At 41.7% G+C, this 22,106-nt stretch overlaps 1 protein-coding gene across 1 annotated transcript in view; it reads right to left on the reverse strand.

Annotated features, from left to right (window-relative positions):
- LOC117513126 (1-phosphatidylinositol 4,5-bisphosphate phosphodiesterase eta-2-like) overlaps positions 1 to 22,106 on the reverse strand; it is a 667,318-nt gene that overhangs the window by 102,039 nt on the left and 543,173 nt on the right. The window contains exon 18 of the mRNA XM_034173461.1: positions 9,633 to 9,779. Coding sequence (XP_034029352.1) covers positions 9,633 to 9,779 — 147 coding nt within the window. The remainder of the gene's footprint in view (positions 1 to 9,632; positions 9,780 to 22,106) is intronic.

Here is a 22,106-nt window from a genome sequence, read left to right on the forward strand (position 1 = left end):
CTCACAAAACCGGGCGCGATGACCGGCAGAGTCCCTTTGCCAAGGTACCGGAGACACCTGTGCAGACGGCTTCCAGCATAGGACATCATGGAGACCAGATGCACTGCGCCTCTAAGTAAGACTGGGGCATGATGTCAGAGATAAATGGAATGGCTTTATTTAACTCGATCCAACAGTACTAATCTTCTCTCACGTTAATAAATACCAAAGTAAATTCTCTGCTGATCAAGATGAATTTAACTCCTAAAACTACCGCTACAAAACCAAATGATCTGAACGTCATATAATCATTGCTCATTGAATTTCGTCATCATCAAATTGCTTACTATGATATGTCCTGTTATTTAACTCCTGCCTGAGTTAAATTGAGTGAAGTTGTCTGTGATTTTGTATGGTTTTACAGAGGGTGTCGGATCTGACCTGCAGAACTTACTCCTGAAGATTAGAGACTGATTTTAATATTTCCTATTGACTAACCCTAAAATCAGCAATATCATAACCTTGTTATAATACCATTCAGTCATAGGTGGTGCCCGCAGTATTTGAGGTAAAATTATCTACCAGTGATAATTTCAAATAACCTAAAACACATATTATTTCAAATCAAATCAAATCAATTTTATTTATATAGCGCCAAATCACAACAAACAGTTGCCCCAAGGCGCTTTATAGTGTAAGGCAAAGCCATACAATAATTACAGAAAAACCCCAACGGTCAAAACGACCCCCTGTGAGCAAGCACTTGGTGACAGTGGGAAGGAAAAACTCCCTTTTAACAGGAAGAAACCTCCAGCAGAACCAGGCTCAGGGAGGGGCAGTCTTCTGCTGGGACTGGTTGGGGCTGAGGGGAGAGAATCAGGAAAAAGACATGCTGTGAAGGGGAGCAGAGATCAATCACTAATGATTAAAAGCAGAGTGGTGCATACAGAGCAAAAAGAGAAAGAAACACTCAGTGCATCATGGGAACCCCCCAGCAGTCTAAGTCTATAGCAGCATAACTAAGGGATGGTTCAGGGTCACCTGATCCAGCCCTAACTATAAGCTTTAGCAAATAGGAAAGTTTTAAGCCTAATCTTAAAAGTAGAGAGGGTGTCTGTCTCCCTGATCTGAATTGGGAGCTGGTTCCACAGGAGAGGAGCCTTAAAGCTGAAGGCTCTGCCTCCCATTCTACTCTTACAAACCCTAGGAACTACAAGTAAGCCTGCAGTCTGAGAGCGAAGCGCTCTATTGGGGTGATATGGTACTATGAGGTCCCTAAGATGGGACCTGATTATTCAAAACTTTATAAGTAAGAAGAAGAATTTTAAATTCTATTCTGGAATTAACAGGGAGCCAATGAAGAGAAGCCAATATGGGTGAAATGCTCTCTCCATCTAGTCCCTGTCAGTACTCTAGCTGCAGCATTTTTGAATTAACTGAAGGCTTTTTAGGAAACTTTTAGGACAACCTGATAATAATGAATTACAATAGTCCAGCCTAGAAAAAATAAATGCATGAATTAGTTTTTCAGCATCACTCTGAGACAAGACCTTTCTAATTTTAGAGATATTGTGCAAATGCAAAAAAGCAGTCCTACATATTTGCTTAATATTCTAAGATTTGTGGGGCCAAGTACAATAACTTCAGTTTTATCTGAATTTAAAAGCAGGAAATTAGAGGTCATCCATGTCTTTATGTCTGTAAGACATTCCTGCAGTATAACTAATTGGTGTGTCCTCTGGCTTCATGGATAGATAAAGCTGGGTATCATCTGCGTAACAATGAAAATTTAAGCAATGCTTTCTAATAATACTGCCTAAGGGAAGCATGTATAAAGTGAATAAAATCGGTCCTAGCACAGAACCTTGTGGAACTCCATAATTAACCTTAGTCAGTGAAGAAGACTCCCCATTTACATGAACAAATTGTAATCTATTAGATAAATATGATTCAAACCACTGCAGCGCAGTGCCTTTAATACCTATAGCATGCTCTAATCTCTGTAATAAAATTTTATGGTCAACAGTATCAAAAGCTGCACTGAGGTCTAACAGAACAAGCACAGAGATGAGTCCACTGTCTGAGGCCATAAGAAGATCATTTGTAACCTTCACTAATGCTGTTTCTGTACTATGATGAATTCTAAAACCTGACTGAAACTCTTCAAATAGACCATTCCTCTGCCGATGATCAGTTAGCTGTTTTACAACTACCCTTTCAAGAATTTTTGAGAGAAAAGGGAGGTTGGAGATTGGCCTATAATTAGCTAAGATAGCTGGGTCAAGTGATGGCTTTTTAAGTAATGGTTTAATTACTGCCACCTTAAAAGCCTGTGGTACATAGCCAACCAATAAAGATAGATTGATTATATTTAAGATTGAAGCATTTATTAATGGTAGGGCTTCCTTGAGCAGCCTGGTAGGAATGGGGTCTAATAAACATGTTGATGGTTTGGAGGAAGTGACTAATGAAAGTAACTCAGACAGAACAATCGGAGAGAAAGAGTCTAACCAAATACCAGCATTACTGAAAGCAGTCGAACATAAAGATATGTCTTTGGGATGGTTATGAATAATTTTTTCTCTAATAGTTAAAATTTTATTTGCAAAGAAAGTCATGAAGTCATTACTAGTTAAAGTTAAAGGAATACTTGGCTCAATAGAGCTCTGACTCTTTGTCAGCCTGGCTACAGTGCTGAAAAGAAACCTGGGGTTGTTCTTATTTTCTTCAATTAGTGATGAATAGTAAGATGTCCTAGCTTTACGGAGGGCTTTTTATAGAGCAACAGACTCTTTTTCCAGGCTAAATGAAGATCTTCTAAATTAGTGAGACGCCATTTCCTCTCCAGCTTACAGGTTATCTGCTTTAAGCTGCGAGTTTGTGGGTTATACCACGGAGTCAGGCACTTCTGATTTAAGGCTCTCTTTTTCAGAGGAGCTACAGCATCCAAAGTTGTGCTCAATGGGGATGTAAAGCTATTGACGAGATAATCTATCTCACTCACAGAGTTTAGGTAGCGACTCTGCACTGTGTTGGTATATGGCATTGAAGAACATAAAGAAGGAATCATATCCTTAAACCTAGTTACAGCGCATTCAGAAAGACTTCTACTGTAATGAAACTTATTCCCCACTGCTGGGTAGTCCATTAAAGTAAATGTAAATGTTATTAAGAAATGATCAGACAGAAGGGGGTTTTCAGGGAATACTGTTAAGTCCTCAATTTCTATGCCATTATTCAGAACAAGATCTAAAGTGTGGCTAAGGTGGTGGGTGGACTCAATTACATTTTGAGCAAAGCCAAGTGAGTCTAATAATTCTAAGATTAAATGCAGTGTTGAGGCTGTCATTCTCAGCATCTGTGTGGATGTTAAAATCACCCACTATAATTATCTTATCTGAGCTAAGCACTAAGTCAGACAAAAGGTCTGAAAATTCACAGAGAAACTCACAGTAACGACCAGGTGGACGATAGATAACAACAAATAAAACTGGTTTTTGAGACTTCCAATTTGGATGGACAAGACTAAGAGTCAAGCTTTCAAATGAATTAAAGCTCTGTCTGGGTCTTTGATTAATTAATAAGCTGGAATGGAAGATTGCTGCTAATCCCCCGCCTCGGCCCGTGCTACGAACATTTTGACAATTAGTGTGACTCGGGGATGTTGACTCATTTAAACTAACATATTCATCCTGCTGTAACCAGGCTTCTGTAAGGCAGAATAAATCAATATGTTGATCAATTATTATATCATTTACTAACAAGGACTTAGAAGAGAGAGACCTAATGTTTAATAGACCACATTTAACTGTTTTAGTCTGTGGTGCAGTTGAAGGTGCTATATTATTTTTTCTTTTTGAATTTTTATGCTTAAATAGATTTTTACTGGTTGTTGGTGGTCTGGGAGCAGGCACCGTCTCTACGCAGCGCTAACGGTCCGGAGCCAGAACTGGTTCGGACCCAAGGACCCCGCCGACACCCCCCAGGTGGCCGCGACAAACCGAGTCTGTGAAAGAAGGAATCATTATGTGAGTCCACACTCAACACACAGAGAGACCACTCAAAGGTGCACAAACAGCAAACACTTCCTGGCTTAATTACTAATCAGCTTCCCACCCTGCAGGCATAGAACACCCTGTTCACAAAACTCCACTGCAGTGGAAGCTGATTTAAACGACCAACATACAGCTCAATATAATAAGGTGTGAGGGACACCACATTTACTGACTGTATAAATGTTAGTCACAAAATCTAACGTACCTCAGGATGTGTGCTGACGAGCGTGAGACCTCACCCCCTCCTCTTTCACAGACCATGCATCAAACCTGGATGTTCTCTGCATCCACTGATGATGAGATGGCTCCCGAGACGACGATCTCACCCGTCTGGTCACAAGGTCGAGTCTCTGGCAAATACACACTGTGTACCCCAGTCTTAAATGCCACCATGTTCCAATCCATGTAGATGCACCACAGCTGTGAGTCCTGACGAGCCGCAGGTGATCAGCCTCAGGTGATCAGGGTGAGGTCCTGATAAACTCAGCTACACAGCCACTCAGTCCCAAATGCAAGCCACCTGGAAGGAAAAACAAAAGACAGAAACAAAAAGGCAGCCAGGCCCCCCCAGCCATACAACATGTTTTACGTCATTTTTAGTTCTCAATAGGAAAAAAATCACAAAAATTGTAGGTAATTCAGCAAGAACATTGCACGATCATCATATGAACAAAGAATCAGGGCAGGTAAAGTTCGCATTCGAACATTCTACAAATGTTCATTTAATGTTCTGGTTAACTGTTCATATGATGTTTGTGAACATTTGTATAATGTTCACTGAATGTTCGCATACAATCATTGCATGTGTAGCAGGATCAGGAATAATATAAAATCTGTTTTAGGATATTTGAAATTATCACTTGTGGATAATTTTACCTTGAATACTGGGGGCACCACCTATAACTGAATGATATTATAACAATGTTATAATATCTATGATTTTAGGGTAAGTCAATAGGAAATATTAAAATCAGTCTCTAATCTTACAGTCGCAAGTTCTACATGTCAAGTCCGACCCCCTCTGTAAACCATACAAAATCACAGACAACTTCACACGTTTAAGATATTTATGTAACTCAGACAGGAGTTAAATAACAGGACATATCACAGTAAGCACTCTGAAGATGATGAATTGCACTGAGCAATTGTATGACGTTCAGATACTTTGGTTTAGTTGTGGGAGTTTAAGAAAGAATTTCGTCCAAATCAGCAGGGAATTTACTTTATTATTTATTAACAGGAGATATTGTTAATGAAGGCGAATAGGATTAAATAAAAGCCACTCTGTTTTTATCTGACACCGTAGCCCGGTCTTACTTTGGAGGTGCTGTGCAGATCGGTCTCCGTAGGTCAGGTGCTAGAATTGTCTCGTTTTCAGTTGATGATCCGTCCGTCACACAGCTGCTTCAGGGATCTTGACAAAGAGACTCTGCCAGTCACCACGCCCGGTTTCATTAGTTACAGGGAACGCTTTCCATTGTTATGCTGTGATTTGCGGCAGTGGTTCAAATCGCTGTTGATGTCTCAGCTGACCTGGATGTTTTGTCACAATAAAGACTTGAGTATCTTTATTTATTCTATTCACCAAAACAAAAAACTGTCTTTGGAAGCCAGATCAGATCACAAAACTCGATACAAAAATAGTTGACTTTGTAAGAAAAATGTTTGTGAGATAAATTTGGAGTTCAAGAAGAAAAAGGTTTTAATTTGAAAAATCGCAAAAGTAAGTTAAATGCGCCTGCGCGTTTACCTTTACAAAAGTTGAGCAAAAGTTATCTGTAGAAAAAAGGAAAAAGTAACTGGTTACTCGTAACTTCACAGCGATCATCGCCTACATTTAGCAACTTGTTCAGCATGTTTTAGAATTGGAATGATGTTGATTGGGTTAACTATGTGACATCAGTACCTCTTTAAGTATAATGTTCCATGGCAAAGGGTCAAAATGGTAGCGCCATAGCGGCCACACCCTTCAACATAGAGAAAAGCTTTTGATAACTTTTGATCAGTATTGTCTCTGGATGATCTGAAAGAAATTTGAAGTGCATTAGACAAAATCCCTAGGAGGAGTTCGTTCAAATACAATGTGTGGAAATCACACAAAAATGACATGAAAATTCAAAATGGCCGATGTTCTGTTTGGAGTAGACCAATGGTGCAAAACACTTTTTTGTATGTCTATGCAAGTCACACATGTGTACCAATTTTCATCTCCCTACTCAAAAAAAACCCTATGGGGAGGGGTTTGTGAACATTTCAAGGGGGCGCTATTGAGGCATTTTGCCCCACCCATGGGCGATGACCCTATGAATTGTAAGAGGTTGTCGTGCTTGACCTGTGTATCAATTTTCATGATGATATGACAAAATTAAAGCCATCAAAACCAAGAACGTAATTTCATGGCGAAGGGTCAATATTCGATACGCCGCCACACGGACGCCATCACTTGTAAGTTCACAAAGATCATCGCCTACGTTCACCAACTTGTTCTGCATGTTTCAGAAGTGGAATAAAGTTGATGGGGTTAACTATGTGACATCAGTACCTGTTAAAGTAAAAATAGGACATTTCCAGTTATCACCGGGGGGCGCTATGGTGGAGGTGGAAAGTTAATATATGCAGACATTCAGGGTGGAGCCCTCATCATGTCCATCAAGTTTGAAGGATCTACGATGAAGTATGTGGGCATGACAGCCGTTCAAAGTGAAACGGCGTGCTCCGAAAAGATCGCCAAAGTTTGACAAACCTTAGCAGCCACGCCTTTAGATGTACAGAAATTCTTTTGATAACTTTTGATCACCATGGGGTGATGATGATGTGGACCAAAATTAAAGACGACTGGATGAAATCCCGAGGACGACTTCGTTCAAATGTAATTAGTGGAATTGGCCAAAAATGGAAAAAAATTACCTCAAAATCGAAACTTAAAATCAAAATGTCAACTTCCTGTCGACATTTCACCATGACGTTAAGAGACTTTGTTGTGCGTCCTAGCATGGTAAATACATGTACCGAATTTCGTGAGGCTGCGATGAAAAAAACCCCAATGAGGAGGGTTTGTTGAACATTTCTAGGCTGCGCTATTTCGCCATTTCGCTGTGATAATGTGTGATACCCCCAGAATATTAAACATCGTAGATGGCCAACCGACACTGCAAAGTTTGGTAAGTTTTTGAGCATGGGAAAAGGCTGAAATTTGGATGTAAAAGTCAGAAGTACAATAATAATAACTGGGACTGCAAGCAGTCCCATTGAGTGAAATGCTTGTAAATAAAAACAAAGCTAATGATATTAATAGCAATTACATTCAAAAAGTAAGGAACAACTGATGAATAAAACATGTTTTCAAAGTCATCAGAAAACTCTAATGTATCAAGGATTTGTATTGGTACTCAGTATTGATGAGTACCCAAACGTATGTACTGGTACTTGTACTCAGTCTGGGAAAAAGTGGTATCGGTGCATCCCTACACTTTACTTACTATGTAGTAGCAGCTGGCTAGGGTGTACTTGAATTAGAATTTGAACGGGCCAGCGCATGCCACAAGCAAGCTGAAGCGAGTGTTTTGGGGTTTTTTTTACTTAAAATGTACCTATGTACAGCATGCAGACTGATTTATGCATACGAGGTCTGTTAGAAAACTATCCGACCTTTTTATTTTTTAAAAAACTATATGGATTTGAATCATGTGCGCTTGCATCAGCCAAGTTTGAACCTTCGTGCGCATGCGTGAGTTTTTTCACGCCTGTCGGTTGCGTCATTCGCCTGTGGGCAGGCTTTGAGTGAGCACTGGTCCACCCCCCTCGTCAGATTTTCATTGTCAGGGAAATGGCCGAGTGATTGGAGCAGCGCTGAATCAAATTTTTCCAGAAACTGTGAGAAACAGCCAGGTGGAAACCATTCGGAAGATTCAGACGGCTTTCGGTGAGGATACTCTGGGCGTCACACAGATTAAGGAGCATTACAACCGGATTAAAGACAGCCCACACCGGCGGAGGGCACGCCGCGCTCCAAGCGACCATCGACAGGCTGAAACGACCAGATCATTTCCAAAGTGAAGGCTGTGTTGATCCTGGATGTCGTATGACTGCCAGAGAAATTGCAGAAGAGTTGGACATCAGCACTTTTGCGGCACATTCCACTGTTACAGGAGATTTTGTAATGAAAGACGTGCGGAGGAAACTGCGCGTCGGGACGGAGCCACAATGGCGCACAACAAAAGCACATCCGTGTTGGAAGTCTCACGGGACAAGTTGTGACATGCCCAGCTGTTACACAATTTCTCGGATACTCACTCGACTGAAAAACCACCGAAAGCCCTCTGAATCTTCCGAATGGTTTCCAACACGGACGTGCTTTTTGTTGTGCGCCATTGCGGCTCCGTCCCGATGTGCGAATTCCTCCGCACGTCTTTCATTACAAAATCTCCTGTAACAGTGGAATGTGCCGCAAAAGTGCTGATGTCCACCTCTTCTGCAATTTCTTACCGTAGTCAGACAACATCCCGGATCAACACAGTGTTCACTTTGGAAATGATCTGGTCGTTTCAGCCTGTCGACGGCCGCTCGGCCCTTCACGGCTGTGGGCCGTCTTTAATCTGGTTGTAATGCTCCTTAATCTGTGTGACGCCCAGAGTATCCTCACCGAAAGCCGTCTGAATCTTCCGAATGGTTTCCACCTGGCTGTCTCTCAGTTTCTGGAAAAATTTGATTCAGCGCTGCTCCAATCGCTCAGCCATTTCCCTGACAATGAAAATCCGACAAGGGGGCTGGACCAGTGCTCACTCAAAGTCTGCCCACAGGCGAATGACGCAACCGACAGGCGTGAAAAAACTCATGCATGCGCACGAAGGTTCAAGCTTGGCTGATGCAAGCGCACATGATTCAAATCCATATAGTTTTTGAAAAAAATAAAAAGGTCGGATACTTTTCTAACAGACCTCGTATATGCCTCCCAAGAAGCGAGAGGCATTAGGTTGTAAAGGCCCACATGCTAAATGGATGAAATGTAATAGAGCTGGGAAACATCTGCAATAGACAATAACAAGAGACAATAACAACATTATATAACCCACAGCATTGCAGCAATATGACATGCTGTCACCTTTTTATCATCATTCACTTCAGTCTCATGAATGTCACAAATTGCTGTATGAAAATGAATGATGACAACATACACACAATGCAATGCACCTTAACTAAAGTGACAAGAAATACACAATGACATGGCTGAAATTCTTCAACATTACCCATGTGTAGAACAGGGAACTCAGCTAGTAGAAGTAATAAAACAAGGTGACTGGGACTCAAATGATGTTATTCTTCATTTAGCTGACCTTGTTTAACATAATGATGGAAATATTTAATCTTAGTCTCCAGTGTCAATCAAAACTGTGAATAAAGGTGTGGGTGGGCCACAGTCGATTTTCAGATTTTTCAAAGTGTGTCACAATGTTTCATTTGGGAATGACTGTAATCACAAGAACCTGAAAATATAAAAAACAACAACAAAGCACGCACATGGAGAAAGAGAAACCTAACCTAAGGAAGACCCAGGAGGGCCTGGCTCTCTGCAGCAGCAGTTACATCATAATGTCTTACCTGGCATCATGCTGGTGAAGGCTAAGGTACGCTGGCCAATGAAGTCTTGACCAATAGGGTCACGGTCCCACACAACAAAACGGACCAGGGTCACCTCTGGCATGTGCACAGTGAACACCATAGTCTCCTCCCACATTGGATTGAAGCCTACCAATCCATCCCAAGAAAGGTCAGGAAAGAGAGGTGAAGATAGTAAAGAAGAAACGAAGAAAACAGAAATGAAGAAATTTAGATAGATGTGGAAAAGAGAGCACAACAAATGCACAGGAAGAAAAGATTAGGAGTTTTACATTCAACACTGAGGCATGAATGTGTGGTAGAGATGGTTGAGAATCAGAGAGCAAACCCTGGAGCATGAATTGATTTTTTTTTTTTTTTTCTGTGAACTGAGGTTCTGCCTGTACACAACTCCCAATGATTACCTCATTATCTACAGATGTGAACTCATAGACAAGTGTGACATTGTATATTGTCAAGTGTGTCTGTATCATGGCCCAAGCAGAGGGTCACCCGGTAGAGTCTGGTCTGCTTGAGGTTTCTTCCTCAAATCATCAGAGGGAGTGTTTCCTTACCAATGTCACCTGAGTGCTTCCTCTAGGGGTTGGTAAGGTTAGACCACACCTGGGCATTTTACGGCCTGCGGGCTGACTCGGACCGGCCCGCAAATACTGGAAATTAGATAATAAACTATTTACTATTCTACCAAGTTAGTGTTGTGTGTGACCTTCATCCACCTCCCAAGCCATTTGTGGCTGCATGTGCATGTCCTCCGGAGTATAGCAGAGCCTGGTACGGAGTGATCACATGGCACCATCGCAAAATGTATGCCACACAGCCCAGCACCGTGCCATTGCATAATAGCAGACCGTGGCACGAAACGATCACAGCACAGCCTGGCACAGCGCCATCGCGTAATGCACGCCACACAGTCTGGTAAGGTGCCATTGCGTAATGCACGGCACACAGCCTGTCACGCCACCATCAAGTAATGCATACTGCCATCGCATAATGTACGCCACACAGCGTGGCACAGCGTGTTTGCGTGATCCATGGGGACTATCTGTGGGGACAGTGACGGAGATGGTGGACGGGGCCTTGGATCCAGCGCCGGAGACAGTTTGGTTTAATGCCCGTTTTTGGGCCCGTGATCGTGAACGTTTTCTTTTCACACTCATACGCTCTTGATGCTCAGGCTTTTTGGTGATGGGAAAGGCACAACGATTTGTCCACCTTTTCCCGATGATTCGTTTTAGCTGTCGTCATGTGCCGTGTGACCGGGCCTCTATGACTGAACTAAATCCACATTTCTTTCATTTTGAAGCCTGCTTTTTTTAAATATATGTTCTCGGAAATGATTTAATGCAATCAGTGTTTCCCACTCCTCAAAAATGTCAAGCTCATGCCAAAAAGAGAGAGCTGGATGCTGAATTTTGATGACATTTAACAAATCCAGGTCCAGGTCCTCTCTCACTGATGATCATCTGTCAGCTGTGCATCACATCTCCACCTCAGACATTCGGCCTGATTTTGATACACTTGTTAAAGATCAAATCAAATCAATTTTATTTATATAGCGCCAAATCATAACAAACAGTTGCCCCAAGGCGCTTTATATTGTAACGCAAAAGCCATACAATAATTACAGCAGCAGTTACATCAACAGAAACTAGATTTCTCTCACTGAATAAGGAAAAAAGAACCTGGAATGTGGTGGAAAATACAAACGTAGACATGCAAAAACATGAAAAGAACGAGTGTACTGGGACACTTTCTCTTTTTTCTGCACAGTTCAGTGACAATAATATTGTGACTTGTCTTTAATATTATAATAATAATTTAAAATAAAAGCTAAGAACCTCCTTGTTCCAACAGTAAGTTTCAGTTTCAACAGTATATTAAAACTCAAAATGCATTTTGGAGTCAATGTAACTGAAAATGATCACAAATGTAGAGTCAGAAATGTTTTGTTCACTATTGGAAAATTTGATTGAATAAATTTCATTTTTGTAAGGTAACCTCTAACAGTTTGACAAAACAATGCTATTTACTGCTTTTTATATAGGAGTAAAATGATTATTGTTCAGACTTGAGTTAACCTTTTGGCCCGGCCCTCCACAATATTTTCTGTTTCTCATTTGGCTCTGTGCAAAAAATAATTGCCCACCCCAGGGTTAGACATTACTTGTGTGAAGTGCTTTGAGGAAGGTTTGTTGTGATTTGGCGCTATATAAATAAAATAAATTGAATTGAATTAACATACATGCAGTCCATCACATTCACTTAGTGAATGAATCCAGTTCCAACATACATTGACTAACTACAGGCAAGCAAGAAATGCCCAGAAGGGTTTATTTGTCATCTCGAGTACAAAAGGTTTGATGTTTGGGATGATTAGGCCAAGGGTCAGGGATCACTGAATGGTCACTCTTAACTGTCGCAAATGCTGCCAACTCATAGGGGCACTGCTCAAAATGAAGCTAAAATTGACATTAGTGTCATGGCTAAATACATCTTTAAAATAAACACTAAAGCAATCTTCATGGAAGCACCCTGACATAGGGGTGAATGTGAGGCATAATTGTAAAGCGCTTTGAGCATCTGATGCAGATGGAAAAGCACTATATAAATGCAGTCCATTTATGTAAATGCAGTCCATTTACCATTTACCATTTCATGGTGGTCTTGTGAAGAATCCATCATTCTTAAGTGTCCATTTTGTTGCATCGGCCACTTAAAAATGACCAAATTAACACTTGCATTTGTCATCTTGAGTACATCACACTGATTACAAAACAATGATTTTTAAGTGTCAATTTTGCTGCAAAAGCCACTTAACGATGGGTCAAAAGTCACAAAGTAGCACTTTTCCATCTTGGGAAACCCTGAAAATTATTAGGAGTAAGTAGTTGATATTCATATCAAACTGTAGGGGCATGGTTAGTACTAAATGATTCAGTAAAAGAATTACAAGTTTAATTTAATCACTCTCTCTGAGACCTGAGAGGCAAAACTGGGTACCCTCTGGACCCCATGTTTGGACACTTAAGTGATATTTGGTTCCACTGTCTATATACAGACCAAGTGCCTTGGGTACCGGTATGATGGCAAGCCAGGCCGAACCAACAACCTTAACAACATCTACAAAACATCAGTCCATTGTGTGGTAGGAAGCAAACAGCCAACCGCTCCCCCTCTCATTTGTGCCAGTTTTATCCGCACAGAAACCGTGCTGCGCTTATGAACTATCTGCAACTTTTCACGCACAAACTAAGTGCCATGGACTTTTATGTTGCACTTTACTGCGGAAGTGGCAGACTTTAAAAGCTGATTGCGATTTTGCTGTTGTTTTTTTTTTTTGGACTGTTGTGATTGTGTTTTGGGAGAAATGTGAACTACAAATAATTATCAGAACAAGTTGATTGCACTTGATTATTTAACAGCTTGGTTGCATAAATGCTGGTTAAACTTGTGTAAAACCCCAGGTGACATTCTTCTATATTTTCTTCTCCCTGAACTTCTCAATGTCTTGGAGAAATTTATTTTCTGCAGAATTGTAAATACTGTAAATATCACCTTTTGCACAATAATAAGGCAACAGCCACATAAAAAGAAATACTGTGTCCTTTGATTCATTATACTGCCACACACCTCCCAGAGACGAACCTTACATCTTCTGATCTGGTCCCTTATCAACGCACCAAATAAATAAAACCCATTTTCTCTGGCTGTATTATCCATGCTTGCTACCTGGAGACCTGGAGAAACTGCATTTTGTTCTGCCTGTAAGGGTTGAGTAACAATAAAAGTGAGTCTGAGTCAAATAGAAAAACATGGCAAGCCAGCCAGGAGGTTGCGTGCAGTGTAATAAGCTATGGTTGCATTTAGACTCACCAATTTTTTAAAATGGCCTTGTTTGAGTCATTAAAATACCAAATGCAGTGCTGGTCAGTGGTGCTCCAAAATATGATGTTGATGAAGTTGAATACTTCCTTCTTCAGTATGGTGCTATTGAGCATTCTTTGCCATAAACTCACCTGATTCTGAATTTCACAATATGCTGGTTTAAAACTGATTCAGCTTTTGAATTATTTGGTCCGATTCTGCGGTATACATTTAAGCCCAGTGATAATGAATATTGCATTCAAAATCGGTCAAAAGTTTACGCTACTAGCACTGGGTGCTCAAAGACTAAGACTTATTTAGCTGACTTAAAACAAGTAGCAAAATTGTCTGGTCAAGACTTTACTGTTGTTTTACAAGCATTGATGATCCAAATAAATGAAGCTTCAATAAATGAACTGAGCTGCACCCTGAAAAAAACAGAAGACGCCAAAGATGAACATTCCACTTCACTGGAACATAAAATGGCCAGCACAACACAAAATGGCTGCTGTCCCTGCTGCACAAATTCACAGCATGACTGCTGCTCCTTCCATGCCTCCACCTGCAACATGTCCTGCTACAGGTACCACAGAGGGACATTCAGTAAACCTCTCCTCTGTTGATTTCAACCCACCGCAAATTCAGAGGTATGTTGTGGAGCATGTCATGAAGAGTGACAATATTAACATCCGTTTGTCTCACAGGCTGCCTGTGTTCTCTGGGAGAGCCCCTCAACCACAGCATGAGATGGACTATGACACATGGTGTTCTGGCGTGGATCTTATCTTAAAAGACCCAGCCATTTCTGAACTCCAAAGAGCCAGGCATATTCTTGACAGCCTCTCTATTAAGGCACACTAAGCTCATTACCCCTCCCCCCACTGGATTGTTCTGGTCACAACCTGGTCTATCTGTCTCCTGCATACATACCTTTGCTGAACAGACAGCTCCCACCAAAAACTATGTAAGGAACTGGTCTGAGGAGACCAGTTTGGCACTAAGGAACTGCTTTGACACCACAGACTGGGGTGTGCTTTGTGAGCCTCATGAGGATGACATCAACAACCTGACTACCTGCATCACAGACTATATTAATTTCTGTGTGGAAAACACTGTGTCTACCAGGAAGGTATGGTGTTTCCATCACAATAAACCCTGGGTTACCTCTGACTTAAAGGCCCTGCTTAATATGAAGAACAGGGTTTTTAGAGCTGGGGACAAGGAGGAACTGAGAAAGGTGCAGAATGAGCTGAAAAGGGGGATAAGGAGAGACAAAGATCACTACAGGAGAAAACTAGAAGAGCATCTTGCAGGAAGCAACATCAGAGAAAAGTCTGGAGGGGTCTGAAAACCACCTTAGGCGACGCTAGGTTCAGCAGGAGGGGCTCAGTATCTGGAAATCAGGATTGGGCAAATGAGCTGAAACAGATTTGACAATGCCACTTCTCCCTCCCCAGTCCAACAGAGCCTGGGCCTGACTACGCTGCCCACCCCCAATATTAACACCTCTGACACCCCTGACGTTAACAGTAACTCCCCCACACCATACTACCCCATCCCCTACTCCACATACTTCACCAATGACCTCACTCAACTGAAGTCACTCCCCAGTCTCACCCCCCAGTCTCTCCATAACAAAAGATCAGGTGAGGAAGGAGCTAAGGAGTCTCAAGGCGAGGAAAGCATGCAGCCCTGACTGCATCAACTCCAGACTACTTAAGAACTGTGCAGATCACAATAAAAGGCCACTCTGAAAGGTGCAGTTTTGTTTTATTGGAGGGGATACCAGTCAGTATCTGGTGTGACCACCATTTGCCTAATGCAGTGCAACACATCTCCTTCGCATAGAGTTGATCAGGTTGTCAATTGTGGCCTGTGGAATGTTGGTCCACTCCTCTTCAGTGGCTGTGCAAAGTTGCTGGATATTGGCAGGAACTGGTACACGCTGTCGTATACGCCGGTACAGAGCATCCCAAACATGCTCAATGGGTGACATGTCCGGTGAGTATGCCGGCCATGCAAGAACTGGGACATTTTCAGCTTCCAAGAATTGTGTACAGATCCTTGCAACATGGAGCCGTGCATTATCCTGCTGCAACATGAGGTGATGTTCTTGGATGTATGGCAAAACAATGGGCCTCAGGATCTTGTCACGGTATCTCTGTGCATTCAAAATGCCATCAATAAAATGCACCTGTGTTCTTCGTCCATAACAGACGCCTGCCCATACCATAACCCCACCGCCACCATGGGCCACTCGATCCACAACATTGACATCAGAAACCGCTCACCCACACGACGCCACACACTCTGTCTGCCATCTGCCCTGAACAGTGTGAACCGGGATTCATCCGTGAAGAGAACACCTCTCCAATGTGCCAAACGCCAGTGAATGTGAGCATATGCCCACTCAAGTCGGTTACGACGTCGAACTGGAGTCAGGTCGAGACCCCGATGAAGACGACGAGCATGCAGATGAGCTTCCTTGAGACGGTTTCTGACAGTTTGTGCAGAAATTCTTTGGTTATGCAAACCGGTTGTTCCAGCAGCTGTCCGAGTGGTTGGTCTCAGACGATCTTGGAGGTGAACATGCTGGATGTGGAGGTCCTGGGCTGGTGTGGTTACACGTGGTCTGTGGTTGTGAGGCTGGTTGGATGTACTGCCAAATTCTCTGAAACGCCTTTGGAGACGGCTTATGGTAGAGAAATGAACATTCAATACACGAGAAACAGCTCTGGTTGACATTCCTGCTGTCAGCATGCCAATTGCACGCTCCCTCAAATCTTGCGACATCTGTGGCATTGTGCTGTGTGATAAAACTGCACCTTTCAGAGTGGCCTTTTATTGTGGGCAGTCTAAGGCACACCTGTGCACTAATCATGGTGTCTAATCAGCATCTTGATATGGCACACCTGTGAGGTGGGATGGATCATCTCAGCAAAGGAGAAGTGCTCACTATCACAGATTTAGACTGGTTTGTGAACAATATTTGAGAGAAATGGTGATATTGTGTATGTGGAAAAAGTTTTAGATCTTTGAGTTCATCTCATACAAAATGGGAACAAAACCAAAAGTGTTGCGTTTATATTTTTGTTGAGTGTAAATAGGGTAAAACCAATGAACAATACAATAGATGTAATGATTTTTTGTCAAGCACACATCTTGCTTTAGCTAACACTCCGATGCTTCTTGCGAGTTTAGATTGCACATATTTGATGTGTGCTTTCCAAGAAAGCCTCTCATCGACCAGTACGCCTAAGAACTTTGTTTCTTTAACCCGCTCTATATTGCAGCCATCTAACACAACCTTTATTTCAACATTTATCTTCTTATTACCAAATATCATCATAGTTGTTTTGCTTAAATTAAGAGATAATTTGTTCCTCTTAAACCAAGTTTGTAATTTTTTCATTTCTGATGCAACATTCTTCAATAAATTTTGTAAATTAGCATCTGATAAAAATATAGTTGTGTCATCTGTAAACAACACTAGCTTCAATAATTTAGATACACTACACAAATCATTGATGTACAAGATGAAAAATTTTGGTCCCAATACTGACCCCTGTGGGACACCGCAGGGAATGTCCAGACATGAGGAGCAATTCTCACCCAGCTTCACAAACTGTTGCCTGTTTCTTAAATAGATTTCAACCCATTGTGAAGCCACACCTCTAATGCCAAACCTCTGCAATTGATATATTAGAATTTGATGATCAATAGTGTCAAACACTTTTTTTAAATCGATAAATATCCCAACTGCATATTTTTTATTATCTAGAGAATTTGTTATATTCTCTATTGTGTCAATTAAAGCAAGTAAGGTTGATCTTTTGGCTCAGAAGCCATATTGACTCTCTGAGAGTATATTATTTTTTTCAATGAAAGATTCCAGCCTAATGCAAAATAATTTTTCTAAAATTTTGCCAAATTGAGGCAGAATAGAAATTGGCTGATAGTTTGTGAACTTATGTTTGTTATTGCTTTTATAAAGAGGGATAACCTTTGCTATTTTCATTCTTGAAGGGAATATGTCAGTTTGAAATGACAGATTGTAAATATATGTTAATGGTTTTGTGATCTCAACAATAACCTTTTTCACAATCATCATGTCTACTCCATCACAATCAGTTGACTTTTTGTTTTTACATTTACTCACAACATTAACCACTTTTGCTTCATCAACAGCCCTCAAAAATATAGAGTGTAAATTAGTTTTTATAATTGGATTTTCATTATTTCCAATTCCATTTGTAAGAGGAATTTTACTGGCCAGTTCAGATCCAATATTAACAAAGAATTCATTGAATCCATGAGCCACAGCATCCATATTATATTCCTGTATCATTTTCTAGAAAATAATTTGGATAATTTTTTTTTTATCTTTTTCCCTTTTTGATAATATCATTTAATATATTCTATATTCCCTTAGTATCATTTCTGTTTTTTTTAGCAATTCATGATAATAATCTTTTTTGGCAGTCCTCATTATATTGGTTCATTTGTTTTTATAAGTTTTATATTTATTTTCTGCTTCTTCTGTTCTTTTAAGCAGCATCCATGTAGTGAGAAAAAACCCAACTTTCCTTATTCAAATTCATTCCAGCAGTATTCTGCTCTTACTAGGATGCAGCAGTTTTCTAGCTTGGCAGATAGTAGTTCTGGAGGAAATCATTGAAGAAATTAACAAACTGAAAATATGGTTTGACTGAAACAAACTGTCAAATTTAAATAAAACAGCGATGAAGTGAAGGTGTAAGAGTCGCTAGGTGTTCATAGGAAACATTTATTTCTATATGTATTCATTTATTTTCATTGTTAGTTGGTTTTATATTTTCTGTTGTGTTTTTAATCAAGTTCTTTTTGTCTCTTTCTCTAAAATTGTACTGTAGCCCCCAAAAACAACAGCCACTTTGAAGGACCGATAAGGGAATCGTTAAGTAAAAAGGTTATTGATGTCAGTGGATTGTATAATTTCTTAACGATACCCGAAAGGAACCGGTTCTCGATACCCATCCCTAGTGATAACTGACAAAACGGCATTTGTTACGGCAGATTTCTGCTGATATATGACTGAAAGTGGCGTATTTGTCGCACTGCTGGCTTCCCATGGTGCGCCGGTCACAGCTCCCATGGCCTGACATGTGTGTCCTGTCAGATTGACGTGACATTGAAATCGTCTGCTGTGTCCACATGAACTGACAGTCCGTTTCTGTAGCCGTCTTAAAAGCGAGATATGTTTTCATGTATTTCCACGTGATGACAGCAAACACACACATGGGTGTGTTCATCAAAACACAGGACGTGTTCTGCAGCTGTGACGCCCAGGACCAGAGATGTCCTGTCAGTGCACAGACCACGATGCCAGTCTGTGATCAGATGAGAGGTGTCTCCCTGCGGGGGGGGTACATACACATTTGTGTTGGGGGGAAAGTGCGAAACACACACTTGTCTGGGGGAGCGCGCGAAACACACACAAACATGTGTTGTGGGGGGACCCGACACATGTGCACTTGGCAATTCCAGAGTCATGGGGGCACTTTGACAAATTTCACATCCAGCTCGACAGTGATCATCTGCTGACTGGTGTCATGCTAATAGTTTGAATAGCCACACTTTTTCTAAGTGCCAAAAAAGCGTTGTTAAGCCCCTTTCACACCGGGGCTGCTCCCAGTTGCTTCCTGTGGCGTCATGACGACACAGGAATTTCTGTGTCAGGTGCGCGCAGCAGGGGGCAGAGAGGAGGTGAGAACGCAGCCTGCAGGTTCTCTGCACAGAGAAGTCAGAGTGCACAGTTTGGCTGCAGACAGACTGTGCACTCTGACTTCTCTTCTACTTGTTCCTGTGCTGAGCTGCAGGGCTGCGCTCTGAGTTCTGTTATAATTTATCCTTCCTCCCTTGACCGCGAGATGTGCGTGCACGAACCATCCTTGAGCAAGTGTGGAGATGTCCGGAGTTGTACCTGATGTTGACATGTCCTGGACTTATGTCCTTTTTTAACTGTGATGAGAGAGTCTGAGGAGAGAAAGAAACTAACTGCCTGCAGACATTTTTTTTTCTCTTTTCTTTCCTCCTTTGACTGCGAGATGCGCGCGAACGAACAGTCAAGCAAATGTGAAGATGTCTGGAGTTCTACTTGATGTTGACATGTCCTGTCTCAGGACTTATGTCCTTTTTTTTTAACTGTGATGTGAGAGTTTAAGCAGAGAACAAGGAACTAATGCATGCAGCCAGACTTTTTTTTTTCTTTTAATTGTTCACATGTGCGCGTGTGAATGAACGTCCACGAGTGGACTAGAGATGTCCGGACTTTTTACTGGATATTTCTGGCAATCAGTCTGCATTTTTTTTCTGTGGTCTTTTTTTTTTCAGCGTGTAGTTTTTACTGCATTAAGTACATGGTATAAAAACAATCCTGCGTAGTTTATACTGCAGGAACAATGGAACACAGCAGGAATCATAAACTGGCTTCCGAGTCACGCCGGTTAATGCCTGTTTGCCCCGAGTTACGCTTCTTTGCCCCGACCTGCGCTGGAACCACTTCCTTTCTGCGTCGAGCACAGGACGCCAAAAAATTAAACAGGTTTAATTTTTTGGCGCCCGACTTGCTTCCTCCTTTGCACCCCTCGCGCTGTTGTGGCGCCAAGCTGCATCATCTCGGCACTGAGTTGCTTCCACGCGGTGTTGTCATAATGACGCACGGCGCAACTGGGAGCAACCGGGAGCACCCCCGGTGTGAAAGGGGCTTTAGATGTTCGTGCGCGTCACCTGAAATTTGGCCGACACCTGCCACAAGAGAGAGCAGAGTATGAAGTGTTATTGGAAGAGGAAAAACAAAAGGATTAGAAAGATGAAACAAAGATTAAAGAAACAAAGTTTAAACTTTTAGAGGAAAGTCAAATAAAGGAACTTGAGTCTCAAAAACATGAGTTAGAGAGACTAAAGGCTGAAAACGAGTTGAAAGCTGCAGGAGTTAGACTACTGACTTATGATGAAAAGACAAAAAGTAATTGCAGCGGGCATGCTGTTGAGTTAAGCAGAACAGCTCAGAAGGTCTCCACAGCCTCTGCTCCCATGCAAGTCCATAACAGTAATGTGGTGTCCACCTCACTTCCACAAGCTGATGTTCTTTACTTCACACAAGCAGAACAGGACAAGATATTTAATGTTCAAACTGATAAACTTTATTGTTTTTGTGCAAATATTTGCTCATTTTGAAATGGATGCCTGCAACACGTTTCAAAAAAGCTGGGACAGTGGTATGTTTACCACAGTGTTACATCACCTTTCCTTCTAACAACACTCAATAAGCGTTCGGGAACTGTGGACACTAATTGTTGAAGCTTTGTAGGTCGAATTCTTTCCCATTCTTGCTTGATGTACGACTTCAGTTGTTCAACAGTCCGGGGTCTCCGTTGTCGTATTTTGTGCTTCATAATGCGCCACACATTTTCAATGGGCGACAGATCTGGACTGCAGGCAGGCCAGTCTAGTACCCGCACTCTTTTACTATGAAGCCACGCTGTTGTAACACGTGCAGAATGTGGCTTGGCATTGTCTTGCTGAAATAAGCAGGGACGTCCCTGAAAAAGACGTTGCTTGCATGGCAGTATGTGTTGCTCCAAACCTGGATGTACCTTTCAGCATTGATGGTGCCATCACAGATGTGTAAGTTGTCCATGCCATGGCACTAACACATGCCCATACCATCACAGATGCTGGCTTTTGAACTTTGCACTGGTAACAATCTGGATGGTCTTTTTCCTCTTTTGTCCAGAGGACACGACATCCATGATTTCCAAAAACAATATGAAATGTGGACTCATCAGACCACAGCACACTTTTCCACTTTGTGTCTGTCCATTTCAAATGAGCTCGGGTCCAGAGAAAGCGGCAGCATTTCTGGATGTTGTTGATGTTTGGCTTTCACTTTGCATGGTAGAGTTTTAACTTGCACTTGTAGATGTAGCGACGAACTGTGTTAACTGACAATGGTTTTCTGAAGTGTTCCTGAGCCCACGCAGTAAGATCCTTTACACCAGGGGTGCCCAAGTTCGGTCCTCAAGATGTACCTTCCTGACACTCTTAGTTGTCTCCCTGTTCCAACACACCTGAATCCAATGAAAGACTCATTAGCAGGCTTTTAATGAGTCTTTCATTGGATTCAAGTGTGTTGGAACAGGGAGACAACTAAGAGTGTCAGGAAGGTACATCTCGAGGACCGAACTTGGGCACACCTGCTTTACACAGTGATGTTGGTTTTAATGCAGTGCTGCCTGAGCGATCGAAGGTCATGGGCGTTCAATGTTGATTTTCGGCCTTGCCGCTTACATGTAGAAAGTTCTCCAGATTCTCTGAATCTTCTGATTATATTATGGACTGTAGATGATGGAATCCCTCAATTGCTTGCAATTGAAGATTGAGAAACATTGTTCTTAAACTGTTGGACTATTTTTTCATGCAGTTGTTCACAAAGTGGTGATCCTCAACCCATCTTTGCTTGTGAACGGCTGAGACTTTTGGGGATGCTCCTTTTATACCCAATCATACTCACCTGTTTCCAATTAACCTGTTCACCTGTGGAATGTTCCA

Source organism: Thalassophryne amazonica, chromosome 6 (genome assembly GCF_902500255.1).
Source record: "Thalassophryne amazonica chromosome 6, fThaAma1.1, whole genome shotgun sequence".
NCBI classification, from domain to species: domain Eukaryota; kingdom Metazoa; phylum Chordata; class Actinopteri; order Batrachoidiformes; family Batrachoididae; genus Thalassophryne; species Thalassophryne amazonica.